General features: G+C 40.1%; 1 protein-coding gene across 1 annotated transcript; it reads left to right on the forward strand.

The window, feature by feature from the left end:
- Nucleotides 1-2,691: 2,691 nt before the first annotated feature.
- On the forward strand, nucleotides 2,692-12,114 carry LOC119803815 (protein-lysine methyltransferase METTL21E). The gene is made up of 4 exons (XM_042054267.1): nucleotides 2,692-2,761; nucleotides 7,512-7,678; nucleotides 8,538-8,655; nucleotides 11,711-12,114. The coding sequence occupies exons 1-4, from the start codon at nucleotides 2,692-2,694 to the stop codon at nucleotides 12,112-12,114; spliced, it is 759 nt and encodes a 252-aa protein (XP_041910201.1).
- The last annotated feature ends 303 nt before the right edge of the window (nucleotides 12,115-12,417 follow it).

The raw sequence follows: 12,417 nt of genomic DNA on the forward strand, positions 1-12,417 counted from the left end.
ACTAACAGCTCATTTAAGCTTATTACAATAGCCTGCTCTAAGTGAGTAGCGTATAATGCTTGAGCTTGTTGTAAGCCTTTGCTGGGGTGATGTGGACTCATAAACACCACCTGGTGGTTCACACTAGCCTCACACTCACTGAGATCCACCTGCCTCTGCCTCCTGAGTGCTGGGATTAAATGTATGCACCACCACCACCTGGCTCTCAAACAGGTTTTAGTTTTTGACCATGAACTGATTCTGATGGGTACTATGTAGTATCTATGACCTTCCTTAAGTCATGCTTTAATATGATATTTTACTAAAAATCATCCCTTAATATATGATATTTTACTAGAATTCATGACCTCCTTAAGACATGCTTTGATAATGAAATGTTACTATTGTAATTCATGACTTTCCTTAAACATGCTTTAATATATGATATTTTACTATAATTTTCTCAGCTACATCAAAAGTTAAACTGTTAGATAAGTACACTTACTACAAATTTTGAATCCATTTTGAATAAATCACTGGCATTTGATATTTTAGTGAATTATATGCTTATTGTTCAACAAATGATCAAGAAAACATCAACATATCACTATTCATTAACTTAGCACTGATGGATCCAGAAACTGAAAAAGGTAAATATTTTGTTTCTTCTTTTAATTTGACCAATTCTGTGTCTAAAAACCATTAATAGAATCTAAAACCTTACTTTAAGATCTTCTTTAATACCTTAACAGGAACTAGGGTTTATTAATTGTATATTATATCTTGGCTTGTGTTTACTAACCTAAAGTACCTCCATTAAGGTTCAATAAATACTGTTAAACACTAGTGCTCCTGATATAGTAGGAATAATTTTGACTGACAATAATAATTTAATCTGTATAAAACAAAAAGATTTTATAGTTTTTCTTTGATCTGTAAAAACTGACATTTAAAATCAGATGCTAGTCACCAAACACATTGTTGTGGTTATTTTTTTTTTTTTTTTTTTTTTGGTTTTTCAAGACAGGGTTTCTCTGCAGCTTTTTTTTTAGAGCCTGTCCTGGACCTAGCACTTGTAGACCAGGCTGGCCTCGAACTCACAGAGATCCGCCTGCCTCTGCCTCCCGAGTGCTGGGATTAAAGGCGTGCGCCACCACCGCCCGGCTGCTGTGGTTATTTTTAAAAAGTTTGAGAGAGAGCAAAAATAGTTCTATATAAAAAGTAAAATTTTAGTGATGTTTGCATGAAAGTTGAATTTAAGGCTACAAAGTGTCTCCAACATGTATTTATCATCTTTTTGACTATTGATTGTAGGCAAAAGTACATAATGTAATTTGGCTTCTAGATGTAAGAATTTAAATTTGACTATTTGAAACTGGTCTACCATTTTTACAGTCTTGCATATGATGTATGACTTTGTTTAGGTTCCTAAATATAATGATCTTTCATTGGGATAAAAGTTCTAATTCTTATATAGACTGGAAGAATTGCCATGTTTTGTAAAGTAGTTTTAACCCAGATCAAATTGTCTTCCATTTTCTTTCTGTCTATGTTTTTTTTTTATTTTTTATCTATACACACTGTAGATGTTTTCAAACAACCATAGACCTGCTTCTTTCTTTGGGACATGCTAGGTTTAACAGTTGGCTCCCATGTAGGTGAGCATATCTGCAGGCAGACAGAGTTGGGTGCAACTAGAGCTGGCAGCCTCCCTAGCTTAAATGCCAACACTTTGCAAACCTAAAGGTGCAAGTTGATGCAAACCTAAAGTTGTCTCTCTTTTATAAATAGAATTTTGTCATTTTCATAGCCATTAGTAACAACTCTTGGTTTCAAAACTGCACGTGATGGCTTGGCAAATTACAACTGAGGTGGAAGTAGTTCAAGATGAGTTTGAGGTAGGGTGTTAAAATATTTTACCATAGGAGAAGACATACCCCGCATTCATCTATGTAGCTAAACAAAAATGCAAACGTCTGTTTGGATTTAGAATGCTAAGGAGAAGTGTGTGCTGCTGTAGCCAAGAAGAAGACGTTTTGTTGGCAAAGTTTCCACCAAGTAGAGGAACATTGGGTTCTCAAGTACTGAAGGATGTTTATCTGTCCCGTCCTTTTATACTTAGTATCGCGGGCTTGGGAAAGATGGACTAAGACCATAGTTAAGTCCTTATATTTCAGTACTTGCAGGAAGATCTGAGAATTATAAGATGTCACTTATTTATACACAGATTGAAACTAGGACTAACATGAGAGCCAAAAGTTCATTCCTGTGTATGTCTAGGGCTACACTGTAATTAACTTCTCTAAAGCTCCATGTATCTTAATTATTCTAAATACATCATGTTGCCTGCCCCAATGCCACAGTCCCCAGAGCTACTAGTACACGCAGCATAATTTTGTAAGATGGTGGCTCCCGAGAATCTTCAGTTGTGGAGCAGACTACGCATCCCCACCCAATGAACGTTTCATGATCCCAGTGCACAGTGATTCCCAAACTTGTTGACTCGGATTTTTTGGAGATAAATGGTTGTGGTGGGGGATGAAGGAAGGAACAGAAATAGGGAAAGCATTCTGAGAGTACAGGGAGATGGAGAGAGGGTAGGAAGATCTGTCAACTTTGTCAACTACAATATAGCTCAAAGAAAGCCCCAAGTGGGCTGATACAGGATTCCTTGAGCAAAGTTGACTGTTAGAGATGGCACTAAGAGTCGGGATGAAGGCAGCAGTCATAGTGGTGAACCCAACTAGGGAGCCTGCACTTTTGAAGTGGTTTATGTGGGACAGTAATTGGCATTGAATAGTGACATCCAAAACCAAGTTTTGGAGACACCTGAGGTAGATTGTATTGGTAAATTTAAGTGCTTTTTATTTGGCACAGGGTATTGGGGGAATATTAGTTAAAGATGTGTTCTATTTGTTTATGCTATGGAATATTTGCTTAATGCTGCAAAGATATATTGCATTTGTTTAACTCCGAAGCTGTGTTATTTTGCCTGTCTAAAACGCCTGATTTGTCTAATAAAGAGCTGAATGACCAATGGCAAGGCAGGAGAAAGGATAGGTGGGGCTGGCATGTGAATAGAATACATAGAAGGAGACAAAAGAAGAGGGAGGAGAGAAAGGAGGAGAGGAGGACTCCAGAGGCCAGCCACCCAGCTACACAGCAAGTCATGGAGTAAGAAGTAAAAAGGAAAAGCCCAGAGGCAAGATGTAGACAGGACAATTTAAGTTTAAGAGAAACTGGCTGGGCTGGAGAGATGGCTCAGTGGTTAAGAGCATTGCCTGCTCTTCCAAGGTCCTAAGTTCAATTCCCAGCAACCACATGGTGGCTCACAACCATCTGTAATGAGGTCTGGTGCCCTCTTCTGGCCTGCAGACATACACAAAGAATATTGTATACATAATAAATAAATATATAAAAAAAAGAGAAACTGGCTGCAAGTAAGCCAAGCTAAGGCCGGGCGTTTGTAACAAAGAAATAAACATCCATGTAATTATTTGGGAGTTTGGTGGTTGGCCCCCAAAGACCAAAGAGAAAGAGTAATGAGAACAACACACAGGAACTTAGTTTATTTAGCATATGTTTATTTGGGTGGTTATTTTTAACCTTCAGTATGTGTTAATGGTGATTCTTATAATTGTATGTCTCCAGCTAGGATAGCAAATATATTGCCCTAGACTGCAGCGCTGCACCCAAGCCTGATCTCAACGTTAGTCTTCAGGCCAATCTTTTTTTTTTTTTTTTTTTCCGAGACAGGGTTTCTCTGCAGCTTTAGAGCCTGTCCTGGAACTAGCTCTTGTAGACCAGGCTGGTCTCGAACTCACAGAGATCCGCCTGCCTCTGCCTCCCGAGTGCTGGGATTAAAGGCGTGTGCCACCACCGCCCGGCTCTTCAGGCCAATCTTGTGCAAGGATTCTCTGATTGCAAATGTCACTTCCTTTAGGTTGCTTCTCTTGATTCAGCCAACCCACCGGGGTATAGCAGCACACTTCACAGATGCCTCTTTCGTAATAATTATCGTATTTCATTGGTGTTTATTTAATACCTTTCCCTTTTTGATCCAAGTATCAGTTTCTCAGTGAAATTTCCACTCTTTTTGTTCTTCACTTGTACTTTGGCCAATCTCAATAAGAAAAGATTTTTTCTTTTGTAAAAATATAAAATATAGTATTCTTAGGCTATTTGATTGAAACTAAGCAGACAAACAGAATGGACAGGAATATTTGTGGAATATTCTCAGAAGTCAGTTTCAGAAAACAACAATAACAGCAAAAAGAACCTCTAAGATTTTGAGCTGTCAAAGCAGCAGAATCATATCTCTTATGCTAGTGTGTGACAATTTACTAATCCTAAAGTATCTTTCACATATGGCATTTTTCTTTGAATAGAAGATTCAGTTGAATGACAGTCTCTTTCACTTAGTGAGGTGGTTTGTACTTTGCATTTTGCTGACAGGTGCTCATGACAGCCCTCAAATGGAAGCATTAATTCACTTGTCATAGCTATTAAAGTCTATCTCTCTCTCTCTCTCTCTCTCTCTCTCTCTCTCTCTCTCTCTCTCTCTCTCTCTCTCTGTGTGTGTGTGTGTGTATTTCTCTCTCTCTCTCTCTCCCTCCCCCCCCCCACTGTTTCTGTTCTCTGCCCCTGATGTGGTATGTTCTTCTGTATATGTGTTGCTTTTATTTGTTAATGAATAAAGCTTCTCTGGCCTATGGCAGGGCATAATATAGCCAGGCTGGAAGGGATATATATTTAGAGAGAGTAGGTGGAGTCAAAGAGACGCTGTGTAGCTGCCAAAGGAGACAGATGCCCCAGAACCTTACTGTTAGGCCATAACCTGTGACAATACAAAATGATAGAAATGGGTTAATTTAAGATATAAGAGTTGGTCACGGGCTGGAGAGGTGGCTCAGTGGTTAAGAGCATTGCCTGCTCTTCCAAAGGTCCTGAGTTCAATTCCCAGCAACCACATGGTGGCTCACAACCATCTGTAATGGGCTCTGGTGCCCTCTTCTGGCCTACAGGCATACACACAGACAGAATATTGTATACATAATAAATTAATAAATAAATATTTAAAAAAAAAAGAGTTGGTCAGGAATGCACCTAAGCTGTTGGCCAAGCAATGTTGTAATTAATATAGTTTCTGTGTGACTTATTCGGGTCTGAGCAGTTGGGAAATGAACAAACAGTCTCTGTTTATATGACCCTTTCTTATGAAGGCCACAGTCTAGCAACAGAGATGATTCACTGCTGAATTCTTCTCAAGAAAAGCCCCATTGGAATGTGGCAAAACTTGGCTTTCACTTCACACTTGAAATCCCTTTTGTTCTCAGGAGAACAAGAGCACCTGGTAGATTTTAAATCCCTGTCAGCAAATATTAATAGCTGCAAAATGGCACCGATGACTATTTTGTATGAAAGAGCTTTAAAGCAGATAATCACAGGATAACAAAGTAATTGCAAAACACTTTCTTCCTTATTTTTTAAGTGACTTTGCTACTCCAGTGAGCCAGTTTGCCCTGGGGTGACTGATCCTGATTCTTGAGCACTGAGGTTGCAGGTGGGCCACCATGCCTGAGCTTCCATGGCTTTTGTAGTGGCTCTTTCTCCACTCTTGTATCTCCCCTACCTGTATTTTAATTTGCCTTGTATGATGGATAGAACTGTACTCTTTTAGAGTCTTTAAGAAGTCAATACTTATTATAGCTGTTTATTATAAACTCTCTTTGAAGTCTTTATCTTGGTGGTTTAATTTATCAATTATAATAGAAGATTAATATGTGTTGTTGAAATTTCATTTCCTTATGGGATTAAAGTTGCCACTTTCAAAAAGAAATGATCTTCTCTGTTTCTTCAGAAAGACAAGGTGAAAAGTCAAGGCCACATTTGCTATCACCCGCTTGTTAGACCTCCTTACAAAATATGGGCAACTAACCCTTAAAATAATGATAACATGAAAAGTCAGATACGGCAGACTCTGTCAGCAAATATTTACCAGTAAAGCTTTGATATCAAAGACCGGAGATCTTAGAGAATCTCATGGGACTTGGTGTGCTCTAACATTTATTGATCCTTGGTGCCACAGGTGACTTGTCAAAGGAGTGTTATTTTTATGAGGAGTCAGGAGACCCAAGAGGAGAGACTCAGCTAAAAGTTCAAGCAAACAATTAATGTCTCTGCTTTTTCCTAAAGGATTTCTACAGCAAATGTTGACACCGTCACCCCATCAGTCTCAGCAAACCAAGTGCAGGTAGATGGAAGCTAAAGTTCAAATGAAACAGATTACCGGCATTATTTGTTTCCTGAATGTGAATACTTACGGCTGCTTAAGGACCGTTTCGCTCTTGCTGAAGAATACTCATTGTTCATCTTTCTGCTTTTTCTGCGTCTCTGAGGGCCAGTGTTAATGGGAGGAGAGCGGAGTGGTTGATGCTATGATGCTTCAGCTAGTACCACATAACAACATAAAGACGCATGGCTATAAACAGCACAGGAGTATATTGTTGAGCAGAATTAAGTATCTTTGTTTTTCTGAATAACCAGAGATCATAAATTATAGGTTACTATACATTTCCAAAACACTTGGTCCTGGGAAATTGCTATAGACTCAAGATCGTATATTTTCACCAATGTTTATTTTAATCCAGTTTAACGTGTGTTTTTGAAAACTCTTATCAATTATCCTGCGCTTTATTTAGTGTTGCAGAAATAGATGCTGGTGGTATCAACTTCAGTTAACATCAAAGAGATGGTGAGAGCCTGTCATATGAGGAGTTCTGTTAGATTATGAAATATTTTGGGTTCTATATTTCTTAAGTTGAGGGTAGGAGTGTTAAGGGTATGCCACAGTCTAAGTGTGAAACGTGTAAAGGGCAGAGGACAGCATGGAGTCGGCTCTTTCCTTCTACCTTCTGGGTTCTAGAGACTGAATTTGGGTCCTCAGTTTGGCAGCAAGTTCCTTTACACGCTGAACCTTCTTGCTCCCATGGAGTATTTTTAAATAGTTTGCTAGTGTATTGCATCTAAAGTCAGTGAATATTCAACGATACCTTGAACTGAGAAGAGCTGTATTTCCATCAGAGTTTTCTTTTTGTAGGGCATAAAAACACTTTATTGTTTTCTGTAAGCATGCAAAATAATGGGTTCCTTTATGATGTTCTCATGCCTGCACAGTGTTCTGCTCATCCCCACCTACACCACCTTTCCTTGGCTCCCTGCTCCACACTTCTTTCCTTTCATGTCCCCAGGCAGTCCCCCATCTCTACTCTAAGATCTAGGCTCCACATATAAAATATAACAAAATATTTGCCTTCCATTCTTTTTTTCCTCTTCCATTAGTCCGTCCTCCTTATACACAGTCCCCCTATACTTTCATATTGAAAGAAATCTAGGAAAATCTTGATTAAATCTTAAATCTAGATTCTCGTGTGAGGAAAAGCATGCAATATTTACCTTGTGGGTCTGGCTTGTTTCATTTAGCAAGATTAAGAACACTGCCTTTTGTTGTTGTTGTTGTTCTTTCCTTTCAGAGATCAGAGAAGGTGACGATGACAGGCAGGTGGTTGCAGAGATCATGGCAAGAAGTTTTATCCCAACTCAGATAACGACCGTTTCTTGGGAAGGCTTTCACTTCGTTGGTCATGAGATTCGGATTACGGAGGCCAAAGATTGTTATGGTGCTGTTGTCTGGCCATCGGTATAATTTCTAAAAAGTTTGCTGCTTTCCGGTTTTTATTCATTATTTTATTTTACTTGTTCGAAGGAAACAGGTTGCAAGATTCTATTTTGTGATCTCACACAACACCACAATTTAGATATCATGTAATGGGAAATTGCTTCCACAGTATAATTTGTTTCTGACTTTCTGGACATTTGTAGGCTAAATAAAGATGTGGATGCCTTTAGCTTTTATAACTATGAGAGATGAAAAGAGTAAATGCTTTCATTTCTTATTTATTGCCTCTGTTTTGAGTAAAGCAAGATTAAAGGATGTCTATTGGAGACTCACGAGGAGGATACTCCCAAAGGCCCCCTCTCCTTTACCAGTTATCTCATGAAGGGCAGCCGACCACTACTACTCCCCTCCCCAACTTCACACATTAATTGGAATCATCTGGTGTTGTTAGAAGTTAGAAGAAAGTTGGGTGGTGGTGGCGCAAGCCTTTAATCCCAGCACTTGGGAGGCAGAGGCAGGCGTATCTCTGTGAGTTCGAGGCCAGCCTGGTCTACAGAGCGAGTTCCAGGACAGCTAGGGCTGGTACATAGAGAAACCCTGTCTAGAACAAAAGAAAAAAGAATAAGAAGTTGGAAGAAGGTCAAATTTAAGCAACCAGACTCTCTTTTCATCCATTTCTGTTTTTCTTTTCAACAAGGACTTTTTCTAGCTGGTCAAATGTTGAACTTATCAGAGGATGAAATGTTCTGGAATGGTGTATGTTAACATCCACAAATTTACTCCTACTCAGATGTGCACATGAGCAGATCGTAATATCTGCGGCACATTTATCTAATAGAGTTTAATTTTACTATAACTACTTTCCTCTCAATTTCCATAGGCCCTTGTTCTCTGCTATTTCCTGGAAACACATGCCAAGCAATATAACATGGTTGATAAAAACGTGATTGAAATTGGAGCTGGGACAGGGCTTGTCTCCATTGTGGCAAGTTTACTTGGTAAGTAGATATTTCTTTATTTTTTTTTTTTTTTTTTTTTTTTTTTTTTTTTTTTTTTTGGTTTTTCGAGACAGGGTTTCTCTGTGGCTTTGGAGCCTGTCCTGGAACTAGCTCTTGTAGACCAGGCTGGCCTTGGCCTCGAACTCACAGAGATCCGCCTGCCTCTGCCTCCCGAGTGCTGGGATTAAAGGCGTGCGCCACCACCGCCCGGCTCGATATTTCTTTATTGAGTCGGTCAGGAAACTAATGGCCAAATACTAGTCATTTTCTTGCTTTTCAGTGTGTTATGAGCTGGGTCTATGTGAAACTCCTTAACTGTATTTTTTAAAGTTTTATTTATTTATTTTATGGATATGTGTGCTCTGTCTGCATGTATGACTTTATGCCAGAAGAGGGCATCAGATCCCACTATCAATGGTTGTGAACCACCATATGGTTGTTGGGAATTAAACTCAGATCCTCTGGAGGAGTAGCCAGTGCTCTTAACTTCTGAGCCATTTTTTTTTCCAGCCCCTCCTTAATTGTTTTTTTTTTTTCCTCATGGTTTATTTTTTTTTATATTTAAAAATTTCCATCTCCTTCCCTCCTCCTCTCCCCTCCCTCCCTTCCTTCTCCCCCTTCCCTCCCCTCCCCTCCACGCATACCTCCCCTCCCTCCCTCTCAAGGCCAAGGAGCCATCAGGGTTCCCTACTCTATGCTAAGACCAAGGTCCTCCCAACTCCCCCCAGGTCCAGGAAGGTGATCGACCAAGCTGAGAAGGCTCCCACAGAGCCCGTCCATGCAGAAGAATCAGAGCCCAGAGCCATTGTCCTTTGCTTCTCAGTCAGCCCCCGCTGTTGGCCACACTCAGAGAGACGGGTTTGGTCGCATGATCCATCAGTCCCATTCCAACTGGAGTTGGTGATCTCCCATTAGGCCCCTCCTTAATTGTTTGAAACAATCTTCAGCAAGAAAATCTGCTACTTTAACATCTTTTTTGCTGGTTTCTTTCCACAATTTTCCTTGTAAGTAGTTTTAAATCTTCATGTGGAATGAGAGCTTACAAGCCTAGGTAGGAGGTGAAATTAATCATCCTGCTAGATTCCTTTCAGGTGTTTGGGAGCCCTATTCTTTTATGAACACGCACCTGTTAAAATAGGGAAGTAGTAATTAGAAATCACATGAAACTCACACCTTAGCTTTGATTTTTAGGGGTTTGTCCTTAGATTTGTGTTTTTCATTTCCATTCTCATTTGGTCCTACATGAAAGTCTCAGAATTTTTCTTTTTGACCCTTAATGATTATGTTTATTAGAGGGTTGGAGAAAAATGAAAATTCAAATCAACTTTTTTCAGGGTTGGAAGAATCAGGTCATTTCTTAATATTATGATGCAGGCCCCTCCCTTGAGGTGTCTTACACATTTAAAGAGGTGATGGTACATTCTTCTATTTTCTGCACAGGATAAATCCTGTGCTCCAGCCAACTCTTGATAGAAGGATGGCTAATAGAATGTTGTTAGAGGGAGGGCCCCTTGTTGGTTCCTGACTAGTTAGCCCCAAATAATCATACAGAAACTGTATTAATTAAATCACTGCTAGGCCCATTAGTTCTAGCTTCTTATTGGCTAACTCTTACATATTAATTTAACCCATTTCTGTTAATCTGTTTATTGTCACGTGGCTGTGGCTTACCAGCTAAAGTTCCGGTGTCTGTCTCTAACGGGGCTACATGGCTTCTCTCTGACTCCGCCTTTTCTCCCAGCATTCAGTTTAGTTTTCCCACCTAGCTAAGTTCTGCCCTGATAAAGGTCCAAAGCAGTTTCTTTATTAATTAACCAATGGTGTTGACAGCATACAGAGGAGAATCCCACATCAGTAGAATACCATTGTATCTAGAGACAAAGGATATTGAAATATTCCACTTTGTTCATGTACACCTCTCTTCATGCATTGACTTCTATAGTAACTATAGTTCTCTATATGCCATCCAGTATCATATTTCAATGATGTTTATTAGTGGGTGATCTGCCTGTAAGTCCTGGGTCATTTCTCCACCTAGATTTGCTGATCCAGATTACACTGGTGAAATCTAGGAGCTTCTTTGTGATTCTTGCACTAGTTAGGTTTCTGTTACAATGATAAACACCAGGACCAGAAACAATGTGGGGAGGAAAGGGCTTATTTCATCTACAACTCTCAGGTCACATTTTATCACTGAGGGAAGTAAAGGCAGGAACTCCAGGCAGGAAACTGGATCAGGATATGATACAGAGACCACGGAGGAGTGCTGCTTATTGGCTTGGCTGTCATGGCTCACTCCACCTGCTTTCTTTTTTTTTTTTTTTTTTTCGAGACAGGGTTTCTCTGCAGCTTTAGAGCCTGTCCTGGAACTAGCTCTTGTAGACCAGGCTGGTCTCGAACTCACAGAGATCCGCCTGCCTCTGCCTCCCGAGTGCTGGGATTAAAGGCGTGCGCCACCACCGCCCGGCTTCCACCTGCTTTCTTATACAACTAAATGTCATTTGCTCAATCTGCAGGGAGCTGGACCCTCCTACATCAATCATTAATCGAAAAAATGTCCCCACAGACCCGGCAGGACAGTTTGATGGAACCATCTGTGTCAAGTTGATAGAAAACTAGCCAACATGGTTTTAAGTTTGTTGCTAATCTATGTTATTCACCAATTTAATTTATTATTAAAAATTAATAATTTTATTCCATTAAAGCATGCAGAGGCTTGGGAGCTCTTTTTAGAAAGTACCTGTTTAGCCTTTGTCATTGACCTTGGATCATTGCAATGAAGTCATTCTTCTCCTAAACAGAGAACAACAATGATGAGCTAAACAAAAACCCAGGGGTCAGCAAGATACAGAAACGCTACAAGACTCTGTTTTGTTCTTTTTTTAAAAAGAGGGGCAGAGAAGTGGATTAGCGTCTATTCTGAAAAGCCCTTATGTCCTGCCCTTATGTCTTTTCTTTGAGTCTGGCCATTGTGAAGAATCTCAGTGCATGCTGGTTGAAACCTGACTGGTCTTATTCCAGGAGGCTCACTTTTCCCACCTTCCTTCCTTCGTAGGCGCTCGAGTGACTGCTACAGACTTACCCGAATTACTTGGAAACCTGCAGTATAATATCTCCAGAAACACCAAAATGAAATGCAAGCATTTGCCCCAGGTTAAGGAGCTGTCCTGGGGAGTGGCATTAGACAGGGACTTCCCCAGGTCCGCCGCGAACTTCGACTACATCCTGGCAGCGGATGTCGTCTACGCCCATCCTTTCCTGGAGGAGCTTCTCCTGACCTTTGATCATCTCTGCAGAGAGAGCACCATCATCCTCTGGGCCATGAGATTCAGACTGGAGAAGGAAAATAGATTTGTAGATAGGTTTAAGGAACTGTTCGACCTAGAGGAAATCTCTAGTTTCCCTAGCCTGAATATTAAGTTGTACAAAGCTATGAAGAAAAATCGGAGGAGTGCATAGTGCATACTGTCTGTGAATTAGGGCATGGGTATGCCAAAGTAGTTTCTATTAGATCCTTGCTTTAAAGAAAACACACACGTGCACACACACCACGATAAGAATACAAGTTAAGTCTAAACTTGCCTTATTATAGGTAAGGAATTTTACACACACGCAGTAGGTGCATCTACAGGACTAAGACAATTTGTTCCCAAGTCTATCTGCTCAGCTCTCTAATTACACGCTAACAAACTTTCAGTAAAAGCGTCATCATCGCAAAACAGTGATTTTCAATAATGATGTCTCTAACTGCATGTGATAACT

Source organism: Arvicola amphibius, chromosome 18 (assembly GCF_903992535.2).
Source record: "Arvicola amphibius chromosome 18, mArvAmp1.2, whole genome shotgun sequence".
Taxonomy (NCBI): Eukaryota; Metazoa; Chordata; class Mammalia; order Rodentia; family Cricetidae; genus Arvicola; species Arvicola amphibius.